Genomic DNA, 22,500 nt, shown 5'->3' with positions numbered 1-22,500 from the left:
AAACAACACAAGAAACCAAAACATTAGGTGCATGTTGTGCTGTCAGGTTTGCATGATTCCTCAGTGTGGCTCATTGACTGTATTGTCACTTAACCATAGTACCCATGCTGTCAGTCACAGTGAATGCATTCATCTCAGAAGTGCATGTGAAACTACAACTGGGTGAGATTAAAAGAAAGAAAACAGCTCTGGTCTCTTACACACAACACTGCACAGTATTTTCAAATCCTGGCCAGAGCACAGTCTTGTGTGTCAGTAACACTGTGAACTGTACTCCCCAGATTGCAAACCTCTCCTCTTAGTCTTAGCATTGCAACTGGGAAAGACTAGTTCAAAGATATAGATATCTTAGCCTTAATGCAGTCTTGCATTGTTCAGAATCACATGTCCAGTAGGTTGTGCATGTCTAAAACAAACACTGACAGTTTTTCCAATGTAGTAGGTGAGGCTAATCCATAACAAAGAGGTCCCATAACTTAAGATCACAGGATACCTAAAGGGGTTCATGTTTAATAGAATTAGAACACCACATACAAAGAACAGTCTTTTCCTTAACTATCAGGTTGTGGCGGAAACAGTCATCAGCATTACCTGCTTTTATATTTATATATATATATATATATATATATATATATATATATATATATATATATATATATATATATAGAATATATATAGACACACACACACACCGTGTGTTATAACATAACTAAGGGTCTGCTATTCTATGTGTGTGTATTGAAAGTTTTGGCATTCATTCAAATTTGCTTGGAATAAATTAACCACAAGTCTACCGATAGCATCCATGTATAAAAAAAACAGTTACGAAAAACTGAAAATCTACTGCCTATTTGAAATGTGTTCTTTTGGATCTGAATTTACATGCATCAAATACATGCTAAGCCAAATCTGTTGTGGTGCCACTTTTGTAATAGAAAATGCTAGCGGATTTCTTCATCTCCTGCTCCAAGCCATACACTATATCTGACCAATGCTGTGCTTAAGCCTTAGTATGTTTTTTGTAGACAAGTCTAGGTACATAAGAGTGATAAGCATTGCTTTAGAAAAACCTAACCACTAAGATTGCACTGCCAAACTTTTGTACTGTATCTGTAGCCAGCTTTCATTATGATTAACAATAAGAAAACACACACAACATGTAAAAAACATGCTCAGTGAAATGCAGTAGGTTTTTAAAATGCCTTAACAGCAGCAGCTTTCTGAGACCTGAAGATCTGTGTGCCTTCCATATGGTGCTGTTACATGTGTGTGTTTTGTTCACGTGAAGTAGTATGAAGTGAATGATATTAGCACTAAATGAGTAGTGATTGAAAGTAGATTCTCTTCTTAACCCCTTGTTCCTGTCTGCTGTAAGGCCCACATCAATAAAAAATTGGCACAAACACCCTCACCACTGGGTCTGTCTCCTTTGTCAGTGTAAATATTTTGGTTTATTTACTCCTGATCTTTGAACAATCCTCACACTTATTTCTTATCCCGAACTACATAAGCAATGAATACAGATTCTGCTTTTAATTTGTTTTTAGATTTACGGTATTTCTTAGGTGAAGAGTTCCAAATGCTAGTTAGTTAAGAGGTACAGAACTGCTTTCAGCACATACAGTATCTTTAAGTGTATGACATTTTGCAAATAAAACAAATGAGTTAAGTGAATCCTTCATCAGTAGCTGTGCAATCAGAGCTGGGGCTCAGTCTGAATCCTTCATCACTAGCTGTGCAATCAGAGCTGGGGCTCAGTCTGAATCCTTCATCACTAGCTGTGCAATCAGAGCTGGGGCTCAGTCTGAATCCTTCATCACTAGCTGTGCAATCAGAGCTGGGGCTCAGTCTGAATCCTTCATCACTAGCTGTGCAATCAGAGCTGGGGCTCAGTCTGAATCCTTCATCACTAGCTGTGCAATCAGAGCTGGGGCTCAGTCTGAATCCTTCATCACTAGCTGTGCAATCAGAGCTGGGGCTCAGTCTGAATCCTTCATCACTAGCTGTGCAATCAGAGCTGGGGCTCAGTCTGAATCCTTCATCACTAGCTGTGCAATCAGAGCTGGGGCTCAGTCTGAATCCTTCATCACTAGCTGTGCAATCAGAGCTGGGGCTCAGTCTGAATCCTTCATCACTAGCTGTGCAATCAGAGCTGGGGCTCAGTCTGAATCCTTCATCACTAGCTGTGCAATCAGAGCTGGGGCTCAGTCTGAATCCTTCATCAGTAGCTGTGCAATCAGAGCTGGGGCTCAGTCTGAATCCTTCATCACTAGCTGTGCAATCAGAGCTGGGGTTCAGTCTGAATCCTTCATCACTAGCTGTGCAATCAGAGCTGGGGTTCAGTCTGAATCCTTCATCACTAGCTGTGCAATCAGAGCTGGGGTTCAGTCTGAATCCTTCATCACTAGCTGTGCAATCAGAGCTGGGGCTCAGTCTGAATCCTTCATCACTAGCTGTGCAATCAGAGCTGGGGCTCAGTCTGAATCCTTCATCACTAGCTGTGCAATCAGAGCTGGGGCTCAGTCTGAATCCTTCATCACTAGCTGTGCAATCAGAGCTGGGGCTCAGTCTGAATCCTTCATCACTAGCTGTGCAATCAGAGCTGGGGCTCAGTCTGAATCCTTCATCACTAGCTGTGCAATCAGAGCTGGGGCTCAGTCTGAATCCTTCATCACTAGCTGTGCAATCAGAGCTGGGGCTCAGTCTGAATCCTTCATCACTAGCTGTGCAATCAGAGCTGGGGCTCAGTCTGAATCCTTCATCACTAGCTGTGCAATCAGAGCTGGGGTTCAGTCTGAATCCTTCATCACTAGCTGTGCAATCAGAGCTGGGGTTCAGTCTGAATCCTTCATCACTAGCTGTGCAATCAGAGCTGGGGCTCAGTCTGAATCCTTCATCACTAGCTGTGCAATCAGAGCTGGGGCTCAGTCTGAATCCTTCATCACTAGCTGTGCAATCAGAGCTGGGGCTCAGTCTGAATCCTTCATCACTAGCTGTGCAATCAGAGCTGGGGTTCAGTCTGAATCCTTCATCACTAGCTGTGCAATCAGAGCTGGGGCTCAGTCTGAATCCTTCATCACTAGCTGTGCAATCAGAGCTGGGGCTCAGTCTGAATCCTTCATCACTAGTTGTGCAATCAGAGCTGGGGCTCAGTCTGAATCCTTCATCACTAGTGCAATCAGAGCTGGGGCTCAGTCTGAATCCTTCATCACTAGCTGTGCAATCAGAGCTGGGACTCAGTCTCCAGGAGTTACAATGTCTCCAGAGGCCGCTGACTGGAAAGGTGATTCTTTTGTTGTTCCTATATATCTAAAGCAACGCTGCAATGCCAGAGGTTTTTAAAGAACAGACAGCTTCCTAAAACAAAATCCTCCTTTATAATATGATGAAGATTACTGATGCTGTCTATACTTTATTCATCTTTTAAGATCCCATACGCATAGGTCCCTTCGTGTCAGTTATTTGCCATGTACGACTACATTTTCTATTGTTAATTAGTATACCTAAGTTACACAACACAGTTCATTGTTTGGATGATAAACCTTGATTTAAAATCCATTACTGTTTGTCAATTATAGTCATTTTTGCAGCCAGTTTTATTAGTTAATCAAGCTGATTTTAACGACAGGATAATCTTTGGAAGGCCACATATTGTTCATTGCAATTACAGCTTGGTTCCTCCTAGAGAAGACTTTAAAATCCAATCACTGTATTTAATCCATTGGGCTATTCATACATTGCATACTCTAATAAGAATTATTACTCTAACAGTTATCACTCTAATAACAGTTTACCACAACACAAAAGTTCAATATAGTGCCTACCAATTTCGACAAAATTTAAATGCTTCACGCAATGCTTACCCCCTACTCCTCTGTCAGTTTGATCTATAGCTATTCATATTGGGTTTTGGTTACTTCAAACATGCACAGAAGACAAATATCCATTCAGTGAACACTGTCTAAGATCTTATCGATCCAAAAGGTCATTCTAATCAGTGCCCATATGCGTGACCCTACTGAATTGATTTTGAGTTAGGATGACTTCACCCTCCCTAACTATGCATTAAGGTCTCACACCTCCTGTCCACACTGCTAATGGACACACACACAAAAGCAATGTGTGGCTTACACTGCAGATGTTTAAAGATTTATACCACTGCAGTGTCGCCTGAGCTTGTGGGAGAAGGGAGAGGGAGGGTTGCAAAGTGTCTCTTCAAACAGAAATCTGATAGCAAGAAAAAACCAAAAGAACCAGCATTATCCTGGGTGTCGTTTAAGCTGAAGCGCAGCATGTTTGTTCTTCAAAGAGCTGGCAATTGAAAGGAAAGTGGCCAACCAGGTCTTTCCTTTCAGTACTTACTAGCTTGGCAGAGCCCTGTTAATGGGGATTCAAATACTTCCAATTACTGCACTGGGGTAAATTTACTGTGCACTGTGAAAATAGCACTCTGTAGAACATATTCAAATACGTGGACTAGCATCAACAATGTTACTGACCAGTCAACCCATGTCTTAACAGCCTAGTAATGGGACAATAGACTTGAAGTACTCTTACAGTACCAATCATGACTGCCTTACAAATACATGCATTATGCTAAACAACCAGTAAATGACTAGCAGGCTATTCACATTCAGTCCTTCATTTATTTTGATTGCAGCAGGTCGAATAGTTTTCATACATTGCTTTCAACCCTGGATATGTTTTCCATCCCCAACTTACTTGCCATAGTCAATTTGTCTAGCTTTAGGCAAATGTTAGCTAATCTGCATGCACAGGCTTGCAAAGGATCGTAAAACACCATGACACCATCAGGAGTCCAGATCAATGCTGCTTTCTGGTTTAGTAATGAAAGGTTATAAATCATATTGCTGTTTATTGTAGAATTCACAGATAAAACTGTCAGGTGAATGGCAAATTAAAATCTGTTTACAGCAACTTGCTCAGCAATGAAGTTGTAAAATAAGAAAGATGGCATTGATTTTGCAGTTTGCTGCAAGGATGAAGTCTGTTACCATGCAAAACAATCAGCAGAGAATATTCTACAGAGATGCTGTGCATGCCTCTTGTTTACTTTGAAATATTTTGTATAATTGATGGAATCACTCTTTTTACCCAATCATGAAAAAACAAGGAGCTAGCGGAAAGTTCATTTTTTTATTTTATACATTGAAACAAATATATAACTCACCCCTTTAACACTGCAGATTCACTGCAATGCCACTGTGGTTGTATTGATCTATATGCACATTCCAGCAACATACGAATCTGCATAGAAGCAATATTTGAAGTTGGACACAAGATTAAAATAAACAGAAGGCAGTGTTTATACTGGGATTTTTGTGATTTAAAAAAAAAAAAAAAAAAAAAATTAAATGTAGGTAAAACATTTTTTTTAAAAAAGCATTTCGACAAATGACTTCTATTTATAAACCCATGTGAACAAAGTGCTTTTTTTTTTAATCACCCATGAAATCTACTGTAATTGGATGTGTCACAATTTGTAAAAACAAAGAGGGGCTTATGTTCTTTTGCATAATTTAATTGTGACAAGCTACCTCCTTGAAATCTTTCAATGAAATTGCTGCTTTCAAATGAATGACCTGGTATCACATAAACTGAATGGCAGTCCATTTTCCACACCATTTCAATACCTTTATTAAATGGTCAATCAAATTTTACCCAGGAACAAAAAAAAAATCCTAACACACTATTATACAAACCATTTGCAGCCCAACACAAATGAACTTGTCACCGAGTGCATGAGTGTGGGATGATAATCTGTCACAAAGTAATTGATCTACAAGAGGATGTACTTCTGAGAACTGTGAATCTAGAATTTAATGGTGGATGCTCGTACAATAGGCTGGTCATTATTGCAACTCCTACTAAATATGCCTTCTTTCATTGCTGGAACTATTGCCATAAACCAACAACAGCACATAAAATTAAGCAATGGATTTGGATCTTTCTTTGCTATTTCCATTTGTTTCATTTGACTGACTGGCTGAGAAGTACAAGCAGTATACGTACTATGACAATGTACTATGTTTAAAAGTATAGGTTTGAAAGTGCTTTTAAACCTTAAAGGTACAAGGGACATAAGTGTCCTGCAAATAAAAGTATGATAGCTTTCTTATTTTTGCAATGAGGTGCACAAAACAAGGTTTAAAATGTACTGACATGCTGGATCTCTTCAACCCAATTTTTAAGTTTCTGCGCAGTTGAGTCACTTTCAAATGCATTATAAGAACCGTTTGAACAACCGCTCAATTCCTTGTCTACTTTAAGGAGTTAAATTGCTGTACATACTTAGGAAAGTGTTACCCTAACAAATCTATACATGTTTCCTCTAAACTTATGATCTATACAGGAGAAATTATTTTAATGTAAAATTGAACTGTATTCTGGCACACAGCAGCACTGTTTGGAAGTTAGTTGCAGCTATTTCAAAATTTTGCTTGAATAGGCAATGTCCTTAAAAGCAGTGCATGTTAATATTGCAAAAGCTTAATGTCTTACAGCAGTATTCAAAGAAGATAACTCAGAGAGATGTTCTTTAAAAAGATTTATTAAAACAGTAATAAAAAAGTTACAAAAATGAAAGGAAAAGAACATCCAGTGCAATTCACAATTTCGTAACTCAACGATTTTGAATCAAGAACCTGATCACAAGTGCAGTTTATGATTAAACATTCTGAATCTTACATAAGCCGTAACTGCTGTGATCAGGCTGTTGACTGGGTTGTGCAGCAGCTGGTTTGCATCTTGGTATAAAGTGCTAATGAACACCTGAACCTCATGCATTTCACATCCTAACCCAGCTGGGATCCAAAGCCACACAATAGGGGGCAGGCACCTCACCGAGGTCAGTTTGCTTGTTGATCAGGTCAATGCCTGCTCACAGGGCAAAAAAAAAAAAAGGCAATTATTATAGAAGGCCATTCGCCACGAAATGTGTGACTGATCAGAGACAGGCAGTGGTCCCAGTAAATAAAGTCTCTCTCTCTCTCTCTCTCTCTCTCTCTCTCTCTCAGCCCCACTGGAAACTTGACTCAACCCTTGTGCTCTTAGACAAGCATATTGGTAGATTACTAGTTTTGCATTGGCGTAAATATACATCTTACAGTCTAATGCAGTGCTACTCAACCATGGTCCTGGAGGGCTGCTGTCCTTCCTGGTTTTTCTTCCAACTGTATTTGAAATTACTTAATTGGACCAATTAAGTGCTTATTAGAATCTTAATTGGTCCAATTAATCAATTTCTTGTACAGTTAGAACAGACAAGGGGTCGTTTCACTACTGTAAGCATTCGCTCCACTTTTCAGAACAAGTTATATATATATATATTATATATATTATATATATATATATATATATATATATATATATATATATATATATATATATATATATATATATATATATATATATTATCAACCCCTGGCTGTGTTTTGTGGGCTTCTGAGTATATCTGACTTTCTTCTTACTAGTTTTGGGAAAACAAACAGTTTTTATTCTACACAAGTGGAATAATCTTGGTACTGGAGCAAGTTTATTAAACCTAGTGATGTTGCATATCAAGGTTTACCAGAAAACAAAATCCCCAAATCAGAATGAAACCAAAGGGGTTGAGTAGATGAATAAATTCTTCTTTTTTTCCCAGTTTTCTTATAAGAAACATGTTTGTGCTTGCATTAGTCTTTCCATCGATCCATAAAATGGTGTTGCCATCATCTGATACTGTGCGGTAACACATAGGTGTTTTATACAGATGCAACGTGCTAGACGATCCCGTCACAGACAGTCCAATTTACACTTTATATCCTGGAGGCAGAACAAGCCCAAAGTGAAGAACAAGGAGACCATCCTGAAAAAACGCAAAAATAAAAAACAGCAGTTTACAACGAGGTGCAAGAGACCTGAGAATCACACCAACATTTTTCAGCTTCAGGCAATAATGACAAGTATAATAAAAAATATGCAATAGCTTATATATTGGAACCTCAAAAAAATAAATAAATAACACACACCACACAGAGTCAAGTATGAAAGTAAAAAATCAGAACATTCTGAAAAAAAACAAAAAAATAATTGTATATACTGCAGTAAACCCAAAGGGGATTTAGTACACTTAGTCTTGACAAACAAAAACTAAAAATGTTTTGCTGCCTTACTGCTGCAGGGAGGGCTACGCTCCCTGAAACATCAGATTGTTTTCATCGCAGTAACCTTCTCCAATAGACGGATCAGGGCTGTGCTTAGGAGAGGACCATTTCTTATCTCTGATAGGCTGATCCTGGAACAGTTCCGCAAGCTGATGGACCCTGTCCTCATTATCCTCGGCTTCAGGGAAATAGCCTGTCAAATACATCAGTGCCCTGAAAGCTTGACCAGTCTTCCTTAGGCTTCCTGCAAACTGCTTTAAATAGCCTTCACCAGTCAAGTATACCCCCTCTGCTAAGCATTTGCTCAGTGCTAGCAGAATTTATTTGGCAGAGGCACAGCAGCCCAACAGTTAGTGCGAAGTACTGAAAGATTGCAGTCTAAGGATTAGAGCTGATCAAAACAATGCACAAGATCATCTTTTTTAAATCCCAGCTCAGAAACAGGCTTGCACACCTGGGGTAAAAATGACCTCCATGTGCCTCATATGAAGCTGCGGTGTGCTCTACTGCTTAGAGTAACTGATATGAGACAGGAGTTCTGGGTTTGAATACTAGCAACAAACCAACATGCTGGGTAATCTTATGTATGCCACTGACTTAACATTGCAATTATTATTATTATTATTATTATAATAATAATATTAAAATCTGCGCCGTCACACCTGTAAAACTGGGCAGAACCATAAAAAATCTAATCTTGCTCATCGTTGTTTCTTTGCACAGCTCTCTGGGCGACTGGCAACCAAACTTAACTTCAGAACGGAGCTTCAAATCTGAATTCCCTGCACACCCCTAGGATAAGTCTGCCTGTCTGTAGCACAATAAAATTATGTTTTTATTCATGTGAAATAAGGATATAAATAGATCAGACCACTAAAAGTGCCTTAACAAAGATATTGCTTTGTTGCAGGATTTTTACTTCAGTCAAAATAATAAATGTATTGTATGCTCCCAGTCTTATATTCGCATCATTCAGTCTGCACTGAAGTGTGTTTTACACATGTGACCCCAAGGGAGCCCTGGTTTAATTTGAAACACAGAAGAGAGTATTTTATTTTTTTTATTAATTCAGACAGCTTCCCCCTATGGTGAAAAGTCTAAAGTCACGTTTGCAAACATTTCCAGACAGTGAACTGTCTGTAACCTTAAAAGAAAGTCACTACAGATGTTAGCAACATTATTTTACTTGCTCTGTCTTACACAGGCGAACCATATTTTTTTTCTATGCCTATGGATTTCTCCTCTGCCCTGCCTGCCCAACAGAAAACGGAATGAAACGCCTGAGTAACTGAGTAAAGATGACTGGACAGGTTTGCCCTTTAAGTTTCCAGGCTTGCTTCTGAAAAAACACTGTTCTCATACAGAGATTAACAAACTAATCAGAAGCACAGGAGAAGGGCTGAGTGGATCCGCTGGGAACTTTGGCCAGACAGTTTCTACCAGCACATCAACAGGAGACAATACACACTGTGAGACAGTCTAGATCAGTACAAAACAAAACACCAGCTGCTGTACGTAAAAGATGACCAGGACGATCAAAGCAAGTGGTCTCGGGGTAATCACAGAGTTGGAATGCAAACTACGATGCAGATCCCAATATAAATCAAAGAATGTGAATGAAGGTTTGGTTTCATATCTGCCTCACAACAGTTGGCACGAGTCTGGAGTTGAGGTGCAGGATAAGTTTGATTACACTTCGAAGAAGTGTTTGGCTGCCTCCTCCCTCTTCTAGTAGCTGGGGATGCAGACGATAATTATAATGAAGGTTTAATCTTGAGTTTGGGATGTTAACATTTATAGCACTCTTCTGTTAACTCTGTGTCTGGGTTTTACACCCTCCTCATTTTACTGCATTTATTACATACAAGAACATGTTGTTTTTTTTAGTCCTGAGATGTACTGTACAACAATTTCCCTTGAGATAAATCCTCTAGGGAGGAGAGTTGGTTTTGTTTAGCTTTCGCTCATGTACACTGAGATTAAACCGCTTGCTCTCTCAAAAATAATGCTTATTTCCAAACCGAAGGTCATAAGTATGTTTGTGAAGAAAAGGCCTACATTTACTAAATCTCTTTACAATTCCAATTACACAAGAAAGAAGAGATACCCATTCATTTGTAATACAAATCAAATATGGCTTGAGTAATAAAACACTTATATAATTAATCTAACTTATATTTGGATCATTAGGGTAGAAGAGCTGCACAGAATATTGGAAGATTTTGGTGATGAGTTTTTCAAATTTGCAAACTTATGAAAGAAGAAAACCCAACTCATTCACCTATCCTTAAACTCTACCAGAACAACAGATTATAATCCCACACTGGGGCTGAATAGTCCCATCTGATGGTATGGTGGAGGCATCATACTGTATGCATAAGGACCTTCTTCAGCACATGTTACTGATATGTTGGGGTACAGGAAGACTTGTCTGTCTCTCTGCCCATTCTTCATCTTCATCTTCATATTAGGAGGACGTGTTCCAGTAATTTATTTAAAACCAACCAAGGCACTTATGTTTACTGACACTAAACTGGCGAGAGTCAGGTGTTGGTAGCACTGTAGTCAGAGAAAACAAATAGGAAAAGGAAAAGCACAAACCTCTTCATGCCATTAATTAAACATGCTTTTATAGAAAACAAACGGCAACCCTTAGTTGTCCTGATTGCTGTGGGAATGGGAAACAAAACGAACATGCAGCACCACCCTGTCCCCCATGGATTGAATGTTGCCATTTCTGTCAATTTGAATGCCACACACAAACCCCCCCCCCCCCCCCCCCCCCCCCCCCAAAACTCAAATGACCTTAACTTCTGAGAAAAAAAGTTCTTCAGCTCTTTTTGTTTGCCTTGATGTGTTTTGCCTGTAGGAAATATTTGCAGACGATGCATTATTCCTTTATTTGAGAGACTGAGTTTTTATTCATGGACAAAATAAGTCTAAAAAAGAGAAGCAAGAGCTACGAAACAGGCATTTAATAGAAAATGAAAGCTAACATTAAGCACAAGTGACAATGTCACGAACCCCTCCTCCCACTGATTTTATAAATACAGTGCAATGGACATAATCCGGCATCACTCCATAATAGAACTTGTCAAGCACCATTAGTCACAAATAACTCCAGGGACATTTTTTTTTCCTTTTTTTTTTATATAATAAGATTGCAGTGAGATTAAATTGTATGAACCTGGGATGAGTTTAACTGTAAAATAAATCCACCTGCTATAAAACTGTCAATCCTCCTTAGTCTCAAGAGTTTGCAGATCATACAAAAGCTGCAATCTGCAAAACAGTGCAGACTCAATGCTATCTCATTGAGATCACAGAAAAGAGGACCTTACTTTTATTCAAACACTTTTACTTATTTGTTTAGTAAAAAAATAACAATTGCCTATCTACAGAGATCATTTTAATACACACAACTGTTCTCTGGGTACCAGTGGGTCTACTATTTAATTCCATTGTACTGTTTTTTCTTGCAACGGTGATGACATGAATTAAGCATTAGAACTCCATCCATCATGTATCTATCGAATTACTGCTAGTAGATCCATTTCTTTGGGCTATAACCCCCTGCAAAGAAAGGGGGAGTTTTAACAGTGTTAAAGGGCTCTGCTGAAATTGAGGAAAACAAATTGGAAGCTTTTAAAGAATTACCTCTATCTCCCCTTACAGCTGAGCCCAACTTGAACATTGTAATGACAGGCACTAGTGCCCTGCTTTTTAAAATATTTCTGCTGTCCTCATATGAACGGTACATCCAGCCAAACTTTTTTGGCAAAGCTGTGCAAGGGAACATTTACTGTTCAGTCTCAAATACAGTTAAATCAGATGTCAAAATTAAAACTTCTGAAAGGAATACAAAAAGGGGGGTTTCTCACGTTCACGCTCTCTCCCTTACCTTACCTGTTGTACCTTACTTTACCTGTTGTAAAAGTCCACTAATCCTTAAGGGGTTGTGCAATAAATGACTAACCTCTTTACTGTAGAATTATTAACTTCCTAGCATGCAAGTACCAGTAGATATTTGCAAGTGGCAAAGCGCTGTGCTGTTCTTATGCTGCCTTAGCTGATCCTAATGCTTCTTCAAGCTGCTCTCTCAAGCATGCAAAGAAAGTAAACCCATGAGACTGTTGCCCAGGAAATGCCAATTGTCTCCAATTGCTGTTTCACACAAAAACAGCTGCTACCCAGCCATCAGGAAAAGAATAAATAAAAAACTCAGCCCGAAATTCTGAAACAGCACAGAGAGTATCAGCCATTGATAGTATAACCTCATACTTTATATCTGTGTTATGGGGTGCGATATTGCTGTGGTTGGATTAAGAGAGGGTTTTTTTCATTATGTTATGGTACAGCAAATCAGATCTGAACTAAGCCAACACTTATAGGGGGTCTATTGTCAGTGTTGGTCTGCTCTCAAGCTATCGAACCAAAGCTAAACTTAGTCCTGGGTCGTACCCATTAATTATTTTGGATTTTCCTGAAGCAGCATTTCAGCATATGACACAGTGGACCAAATGAACAAGCCACCTATACTGGCACCAAAAAGTTGACATTCTCCGAAGTGCTGCAATAGTTATGATTAGCATTTGATAGCTTTACAATATAGATTAATGTCAAGCCCACACCCATTGTTTACAGCTTGCGAATCAATATATAAAGCAATTTCCTCACATAATGTACTGGAGTCAATGTCAGAAGGAAAGCTATTACATTTCAGGTTGCGTGCTTGTAATGATGAAGCGGACATGCACCAGTAGGGTGACACCATCTGTTTCAAGGTCATTCCACTTACACATATGTTATCTAGTGTGCAACACAATAGTTTAAATCATGGTGTCAGACCTCTGGACAGTATTTTTTTTTTTAAGCAAATAAAGCAAATGCAGCAGCACTAGGATAGAGTAATTAAATGGTCTCCCAGCTGATTTAATACAAATGAAAAGAAATATACAGATTTTCAACAATGGGTAAAGAAATGATATCACCATTGATGTGTAAAACCATCTGGAGAAATGATGTCAATTAACAGTATGTAAAATGATCTTTGAAGAACTGTAAATCTGCACTTAATGTTTTAGAATGTATTAGCCTCACTTCAAGTACTATTACACATTGCTGTTAAGGTACATTGTAGTAGGACTGAGGATAACATTGTTAAGCCCACTGTTACAAAATCTGGCAATATTTTCAACACCAGCATGATTTTGTGAATTACTTTCAATACTGTATGCACACCCAATACCAACCTGGATAGCACTCTCTCCAATGGTACTTTGAACTTCTCTCAATGACTGGTACCTCTCAAGAAGATGGTCACCACAGACAAGATCCACCTGACAAATAATAAAGAAGCAGTGCAGTTACAGAATCATCCACGGATCATTTTCCTCTACGTTCCAGGTCATTTATGTTTTATTTTTGTCAGCTTCCACTGCTATTCCAAGAAAAGGCATGAGCAAATATCCAGGTTTCCATGAGGGAAACTTGTCATGAGCTAAAACATTGTTTGGAATGGATGGCCAGAAAAGGATATCACTTATTATACTGTATATATCTAGACATATCGCAATACATTGAGGTTCATGCTCATGGAACGGTTTGATATGTGAAAGGTCCATTTAGAATGATCGGTACACAGCAATTCCCACCTTTCTTCCATGGTTACTGATAGCCTAGACAGCATTTAAAATATATTGAGAATTCCTTTTTGTTTATTACATTTATATCTTGTAAGCTGTGCTGCTGCTCGCTTCTCTATTATGCAGTCAATTATATGTCACGATTGGGCATTTGTCTTTATACCTGCAATAAAGTGATGTAACACTGTTAGAAAAACTAAAACTTTTACTGTGTCTTTTGGAAGGGCTGGCCTAGCATTCAGCGAAGACGAGTGCTACATGCATAAAAAGAAATTACTACCATAGGTTTCAAATGCATGTAAAAACACAGGAACCCATGAGTCTGTAGGATCAGCAAAAGAAAAACAGCAGGGTGAAACAATAATACTTTTCTGATCAAATATTTAGCAACCGTACGAACGATGCTAATGACGGTTCCATAATTCAAGTCAATCCATGAAAGGTGGCTGGCATTTAATTAAAAAGTCAATTAGATTCAGTGTTTCCACAGTCAGCAAATCAGGCAATGTTCTCCAGGGAAAATCCATCATTCTTTGCCAGTAGAAATGAATGATCGGCACGTCTGCAAGTAAGTATACACACTGAATCCCAAGTCTGAATTCTGAACACATACCATAGCAATGGAATAGTCCATTTATATAACAGGGACAACTTCACAAGAAACACATCTCACATAATAAAATCCTCCATCCCAGCTGTAACTGACATGAATGACAGGAATGACATGCTCTCTCTTTAAGGTTATGATGATATCACAGTGCATCATCAGAGAAGGGGACACTTTGACCCTGCCTTGGAACTTGCTAACTGGCCTGACTGAAGGTCACCTCAATACAAGTAAATCAAACTATAACCTTCCTGGTCTGCTCTTTCTCATTCTTTAAGTGCAATACACAAGCAGCCTGTCTTTTTGATCGCATAACCTTTGTAATAAGAAGTTAGAATGTGAAGAGGAAGTTATTTGGTATTTTAAGTATTGCAACCCGTAAAACTGTGTAAAAGGATTGATTCCCCTCAGTCTAACACAGCTGCAGGATGACAAAGAACTGGGAGTCATCTCTGGGAAGCAGTGGAGATTATGAGTTAATGGTTTATAAAAAGACTTGTAATCACTTTAACTCCCTGTACAGAAGTCCCACCCCACCTGTAGAAACTGGGGAAAAGCAGGAACTGCAGATTGCCAAACTGTACAATTGATACCTAGAAACTGTAACAGCACCCACATGGTAAAAAGGGGAGGAAATAGAAAGGACAATACTGCTTGCCAATGTTAAATTCAGACTGATTTCATTGCTCTTATATTCAGTAGCTATTATTTTCATGTTCCCATTGGGAGAATTCTGGCTTGTTTTATGCCATTTTACCCTCACAAAGCAAGGCATGCTCTCACATGCAAGTGCAAATGGCATTCTTTACATTTTTACATACAAATGTGGTAATTATTCATTAAGACTTTACACAAACCAAATTGCTTTTCAGATAATCAGATGGGATAGTGCCCTACTAGACTACAGCAATCTCTCTGCTGTGTTTCTGTATATGCATCTCTTACCAAACAGATATATTTAATGGCCAGTCTGTGCATATGGATTTGTCTGTGAGTACATGTACAGTTTACACTGTATTGTCAATATACTGACTAACCAGCAAACTGAAAAGCAAAATGGAAAGAACTGTTATCATAGCCCAGAAAACATGCAATGTCATTTGATTTTATACAGAACTGCAAAAACATCCCTGAAACAATGAGCTTTACCTCAGAGCACCACAATAATATTGTAATCTCTCTCCTAGGCAAGGCTTTAATTAGAGTGCTATGTGCATCCGAGTCCAACTGCTTTTAAAAAGTCATCTGATTAGCAGAATCGGAGCTCACTAATCAGCTGAGTTGCAGCAAGGGATTTTTTTTTTCTTTTTAGGCATGCAGGGCTAATCACAGCAGGTTAAAGTGGGGGAGGCATTCAGCTGCTCTTTGTTACAGAAGGGCTGAAGGGCAGCTTGTACTCTGCTTCAGGCTAACAAAGATGGTATTAAAATAGTACGTTTACTGGGAGCAGTTACACTCCCACTACTGCAGAGTGACAATATACCATGAGGGGAGTCATAGCACCACTTCTGGAAAAGTCTGAAATGTGAATAAATGAAGGGATTCTCTGCGAGCACTGAATACAGATGAACTAAACTTCTAGATATTTAACTATTCACACTGCAGGGGTGAATGATGATTATTTATTTAAAACTGTCACCAATTCTGAACAAAGTTCCCAAAGTTTTCCCTTTTCCTCCTTATGTAATGCACTGCATGACCTATATACAGTGCATCAGGCAAACTGTGATTGCAAAGCGCTCCATGGGTAGAACTGTCAGTACGATCTGAGAGCGTGGGGATTTCAGTCAGAATCAATTGTGTGCAGAACGTGAGAAGAGGATCCCTGTGTAAAGAACCAAATAGGACAAGAAATGAACTGAAGTCAATAATCTAGGGTTGTCTGCTGAAACAGGTATATTGAATACCTCCATTCAGGCCACTCTTACCAGGAATCTGATTTATATTTAAATTACTGGCATAAAATCCCCCAATACTTTAATTGTCCAAAAAAATAATAAAAAAAGAATCAAAATTACTACATCCATATCAGTTATGGGTAGGATCCCACAAGAAATATCTAACTTGTGAATTAAAACAAACAGTACCATGTTTTGTTTTTTTCCCCCCACAAAACAAAAATGATTGATAAGCCCCAGATTTAATTAATCTAATATTTGTCACAAAAGTGAAAACATAAAATGCACCAAAACATGTGCCTTCATCAGGGTACTATCCACTGCACAGATAATAAGAAGTAGGAACTCGTAAGCCACCCCACCTTCACAGAAGAGGAAACACGCCCAAAACTCCATCTGTATAGCCGGGTTTCCAAATTGTGAGGCGTGGCCATTGCAGACTGATTGGCAGATAAGTCAGCAGCAGTGCCACAATATGCGGATACTGCACAGAAACGGCACCACTAAAATACAGAGCAGAATATATAGCTATCATTCACAATCGGTGACCCGAGCCAAACCACACACAAATAAATAAATATGATGCGGGATGTCAATATACAACCCCGTACACCTCAGCATTTAATTTCTTTTTTTTTTTTTTTAATTAAACGTTTATACTTGGAGCTGCCAAGACATACTGTAGCCCATGACAGCAAGATGAATCTGTATCAGCTGTGCGGCTATCCATTACTTTGCAATTTATTAAGCACGAAACCATTAGCAGCCAAGTCGTTTGTTAGGCAGAGAAAAACCGATTGACCAGCAGTGAGCAGAACACTGAGGTTGAGGTTGAGGTTTCGGCACAGTCCTTGAGTGTTAACCTGAAGAGTCACTTTGTCCTTTCGTTATCTATAATGCACAGCATAAGGCAGAAGACAAACAATAGTCTGACCTCTTTGGATTGACCTTACGTCAACAGACATGAAGTCAGACTTAAAACAAAACTCGTTCCTGCGATATCTGGTTTCCCCGAATGCTTTTGCCAGGAACCCAAAGGTAAATATGCTGTCCAGCTCTTTGTTCAAACCCTCTGTTTAAATGAGCCAGTTAAACCTCCAGCCAGGTCTGCAAGTGGTTAATAATTCAATTTTACTGATGAGACACAGACTGGAATGCCTCACCAGGACTGTGACCATACCCCAACTTTATAGCAAATAAGAAATGCATCCAGAAGCAAACAGAACCAATGATGAAATGCATTAGACACTCATCTGCTTATTTTTGAAAAACCTTAGAATAGAAAGATGTTTAAGGCTGCCGTCTTTAGTCATAAAAAGAACTGATAAAAATATACATCATTTTGACAAGAGACAGGGAGAAATCAAAGATAACCCTTTCTCCAATAGTCTCTGCCTGTCTGTAGCCCTCAGGCTGTTTGCAGAGTAAGAGGAGGATGTGTCCTGATAAGGAGTTCACTGTCTCTGGAGTCTTGACGCCAATTACAGCTCGGTTTTAATGAATAATGCAAGGCCAGGTTCCCAGTCTCATCAGGAGACCTGCCCAGGCACTCATGCAGGGAGTCATTACCACGCTCCACTGAGCATCCACTGCCGATTCGCAAGCCTTTTACATTTCACAAGCACTTAGGATAAAGAGAGTGAACTAAATCCTCAGACGTACACTGTATGATGCACTCTGTACTGTGACACTACTGTTGGCCCCTGCTTGTCCATAAAGTCTATAGACTGCTTGCAGATGACCAAAACCAGGTTGTAAAAGTATATCCTCTTTTTCCTACTTCAAACTGGGGCTACGGATTAGTTAATGCACTAAACTCTTCTCAAATTTCTCTTACTGTTGTCTGACCTAGAATACAAGCAAAATACTGCAGTTCATATTATCTGACTGTGATCTCCCTGCTGAGAGCTGCATTATGACTCAGCTCACGATGCTCACCAGGGAGCAGGTATTGACAAACTCGGGCTGTGTGGATCCTGTGGCTGCTGCAGCCTTTGTGGCTTCACCAGATAGGGTTATTACAAGGCAGTAAGGGATCCAAAGAAAAAAAATTACAAAACTTCAGTCTTCAAAACTCACCTTCCTCCACTGTGCATTTCACATCTGCATGTAATGTAGTACAAATTATTTAGAACCTGCCTGCTCTGCCAATGTAGCAGACAGTAGCAAAACATTTGTGTCTAAACCAATCAATCAATAAAATAATATTAGCGCTAGTAATTGTTATATATTTTGTACTGTTGCCTGAACTGAATTAGAGATGAAAATGTAATTAAAAAACAGGAAATAGTACATTAGACTTTTTGTAATAGATGTTAATTTATGTTTATTGACTTTATGCACCCGTACATTTTCTCATTATATTACCTGGTTAATAACACAAATAAAAAAGGCAATGCTGTAGTGTTTGTTGATGAATAGTCAGGATATGTTCTTTTTTTGCTTTCCTAAGATTTTAAATGAGCAAGCTGTCTTCATGAAGCACTTCTGCATCTCCAACACTGCCTAATGTTCCATGAACAATGCAGATCCTGCGTCACTGGTTTACCTACCCATAATGAGTTTTCACTGCGTTTTATTAAACCCTAACATTGCATGACAAACACTGCCTCTTGTCTGAGAGTGATAAATTGGCTCTGACAGCACAGAAGCGTGCAGCAGCATATTCACCTCCAGTGTGAATTTTTTTTTCTTCCTTATTCACAAGAATTCTCCCTGTCACTATTTATTTATTTATTTTTTATAAATTTGTAAATTGACAATTTTCACCCCCGAATTTGGAATACCCAATTATTCAACCCTGCTCATCGCTGCAACCCACACACTAACTTGGGAGAGACGAAGACGAGCACTTGTAGCCTCTGAAACGTGTGCCGTCTGATTTTTTTTCATACTGCAATTGCATTACAGAACTACAGCGTTGGAGGAACACACAGTTCTGAATCACACAGGCCGGCCTGCAGGCTCCCTGCCAGCCACAGGGGTTGCTGGTGTGCGGTGAGCCAAGGATTCCCCAGCCGACCTAAACCCTCCCCGTCTAGGCAACGCTTGGGCCCATTGTGCTTCTCCCCCTCCACGGCCGGGATCTCCACTCAAAGTGGTGATCTCCAAGTTCTAAGGCGCTTCCTGCAATCCGAATGGAGTGCCTTTAGTGGATGTGCCACTCGGAAGCTCCCCCCCCTCACTTTCTTAGTTAACCTAAATTGTTCCTTAAACTCCCCACAAAAAACAAAGAAAGACAAAACTTCAGAAAAACAAACAGACTGATCCACTTGGCAGGAAAACACATTAGATGAAACCATGGTTTATGTATTCTCCATCAGAAATAGATAGACATAAATATTATGTTAATCATGAAAAAGGTCAACGCTGTCATTCAAAGTTACACTACTGCTGGACGATCCTTTGCAAACCGTTTGTGCCAATTTAATAAATGTGGGTGACTCAACCAAGTAGAGTCCAAGGTAAATAAATCCTTTAAAAGACTGAAGCACTGTATGTGAGTACCTGACAGACACCTGCACTGGCACAGCCAGGACATTACTGCCACTGCAGCAAAAATACAAACACCTCTAGAAACTTTCTATTTTCTGACAGTGCTAAGCATAATTTCTTGTTTAATTTGATTCAGTTTTAAGTACAGCTATGGCCAAAAGTTTTACATCACCTAGAATGTTAGGATTAAGTCACCCCCCCCCCGGTCTCACCGGCCACAGTGTAGCAACGCTGGTGCATACCTGACAGCCTGGAGTCAGCTCCATTTTCCTTCTGATGAACATTTCCACATGTCGGATCGTTGCTTCTCCAGAGACTCGCACATACTTCCTCTCTAAGGGCTGAAATCAAAGGGGAAGGACAGGGAGGTAACTCTGTTCATTCCTGGTGTTTCACAATACCATTGTCCCAATTCTCAAACAGAAGCATACACAAAAACAGAGTGGACTTAACTCCAAACTAATACAGTCCACACTTGGGTTTCCTACTTAAAAGTAAATAATGTAACTCCATTAAGATAGAAATAAAGAATGAGCATAATAAGCTCATTAACCCTAAGCTTTGACTGAAATGAGTCCCCATTTGTAAGAAGGTCCCTGTTTTGCATCCAGAGGTGAACTGCATTAGCTAAGTGACTGAGTCAGCTGCACTACCTAGCCTCCTGAAAGCTTGGACCTTTTAGAAGAACTCAATAGCTGAGGAAAGTTCTTAAACCCCCCCCCCCCCCCCCCCCCCCCCCAACATGTTTTAAAAGACAGGGAAAAGGGGAGGCCAGACACAAATGTAATTTATAGATACAGACACTGTACTGCAAAGTAATGAAAAAACGAATGCAAACACAGACTGTTCTAAATTAAAAACTCATGGCTAATGGACAAAAAGCATGAAGCTTCAATAAGACTTGGTCTTAGCTGTTTAGCATTGTGTTGCTACTGCAGTAAAGATAATTGACAGCTCAGCTGCTTTACTAATTCTGCCTCTTCCCACGCTCATTACTTCTCACAATATCCCAAATTAACAATGGCACTTCTGAAGGTAAGAAAGGCCTAGCTGCTTTCTCCACACTTTTTTCGTGATAATTTTGAAGGTCTAGACTCTTTCTGTGGTTGTCTTTTTGTTAGTAACATTTTATTTTGTATTCTGAAAGTTTTTGGAGAAAAACTAAAAAGTGATCTGAAATTGACAGCTATTTCTGATACTATTGTGTGTGACTACTTATTCCTTTCAATGAGAATGAATGTATGGACTTTAAATATGTATATACAGTATACATGAACACACAGAGGGTTATAAGAATGCAGTACAAACAGCCTGATGCAACTTCTCATAGGAAGACATGATAGAATATCTGCAGTTTGTCATCTTGCACCAGCATATTATTCAGAATTCAGTACTGTTCATATCACAAACATATCTCAGAGAGCAATTTACAATACTTACCAAGTCTCTGATTACTCAAGATGAAATCTACTTGTGCAGAACTGGCTTCCTTCATACCAGAAATCCTTTCACAGAACATTCTCCAGCATTATGAGAAACAACAAACACAAGTACGGCTTTATAATACAATACATTTCTTACCTTGTAAGTGGCAATACCTTCTTCAGCACTAAAAGACACAATTACATAAAATATCTGTAAAATGATTTAACATCTCTACTTAAAATTCATATTATTGATTTCCTATTCTAGCAACACACAATGGAACAAAACATTTCATCAATTAAATTCATTTAATACGAAAGACATCTAGGGATGCAGACAGTGATTAAATACACTGTCAAGGGTAAATATCAAGCACAATATATTTGTTAATACAGTGTTTTAATGACATTGCTTTGCAATAATTTCCCTATTATGTGATCAGACAGCAACTTAAGTGGAATCTGTCACGGCCCCAGCTTATTGATCTCAGATCAATGGCCTTTCTACAGGGACACCAAAGAGCCATTGTTAACCACAAACAGAAATGGAAAGTAAGGGAGTATAGCGCATCTCAGATAACACTGACAGACCAGCAGGCCTTATTCCTTGACAAAGACAACCATGCTCATTTCTGAAGTGGGCATGACTAGATAAAACAATTCAGTATGTGGTTTTAAACACACAAAAAACCCTGGGGAAAAAAAAAAAAACATGCTGTTCAACAAATCTTGTTGTGTAAGGTAGGACTAGAACAAAAGGTACTGGAATATACTACTTTATAATAAAAAAAAAAAAACGTTGTGAACTGTATTCTCTGTTGTTCAGACTGGAATCTTCCATTCTTGAGATACAAGGCTTTTTTTTTTTTTTTTTTTTTGCTGGTCCAGGATAACTATTGAACAAAATCAGTCTGCATTATAAATACATAAATTGCAGTACAATTGGCCCCCATTCAGTACAACCTGGTCTCAGTTTAAGACTTGATTTTCCATGAAAAACAGAATTGAAATAACTGGAGTTCTACACATTTTTCCATTTGTTTTTTGTGGGTGTTCTGGTCAATATTTTGCAAAAGGAAATGCAACACTGCTGTGGGCCTTCGTTGCAGGGAGAATTCATCAGAGCAGGATGAAAGGACTTTGTAGTGAAGAACCAATCAATAGGCTTTCAAGCCACAGAATAAAGATCGTCAGATAACTATAAAAACATGGACCTCATTACCACAATCCTTGAATCAAACGAACAGGAGAGAACACTGACAA

General features: G+C 39.0%; 2 protein-coding genes across 4 annotated transcripts in view; one reads left to right on the top strand and one right to left on the bottom strand.

The window, feature by feature from the left end:
- The window catches only part of LOC121325130 (alpha-internexin-like), a 5,833-nt gene extending 4,422 nt beyond the window's left edge, over positions 1–1,411 (top strand). The window contains exon 3 of the mRNA XM_041267426.1: positions 1–1,411. This exon is cut by the window's left edge and continues 554 nt beyond it. The gene's annotated coding sequence lies outside the window, so the exon portion shown is untranslated.
- Positions 1,412–7,478: 6,067 nt separating this feature from the next.
- LOC121325738 (polycomb group RING finger protein 6-like) overlaps positions 7,479–22,500 on the bottom strand; it is a 20,105-nt gene continuing 5,083 nt past the window's right edge. For 2 of the 3 annotated variants that reach the window (XM_041268654.1, XM_041268656.1), the window contains exons 7-10: positions 21,395–21,422; positions 20,056–20,154; positions 13,421–13,507; positions 7,479–7,870 (exon numbers count right to left, since the gene is read on the bottom strand). In XM_041268654.1, the coding sequence (XP_041124588.1) occupies positions 7,814–7,870; positions 13,421–13,507; positions 20,056–20,154; positions 21,395–21,422 (271 nt within the window). In that variant the 3' untranslated portion in view covers positions 7,479–7,813. Of the gene's footprint in view, positions 7,871–10,986; positions 11,742–13,420; positions 13,508–20,055; positions 20,155–21,394; positions 21,423–22,500 lie in introns of those variants that run through there. The other variant, XM_041268657.1, reaches the window with a different exon arrangement.

The sequence above is a fragment of the Polyodon spathula genome, chromosome 13 (genome assembly GCF_017654505.1).
Source record: "Polyodon spathula isolate WHYD16114869_AA chromosome 13, ASM1765450v1, whole genome shotgun sequence".
NCBI lineage: Eukaryota > Metazoa > Chordata > Actinopteri > Acipenseriformes > Polyodontidae > Polyodon > Polyodon spathula.
This window is presented reverse-complemented; position numbering and strand designations above follow the sequence as displayed.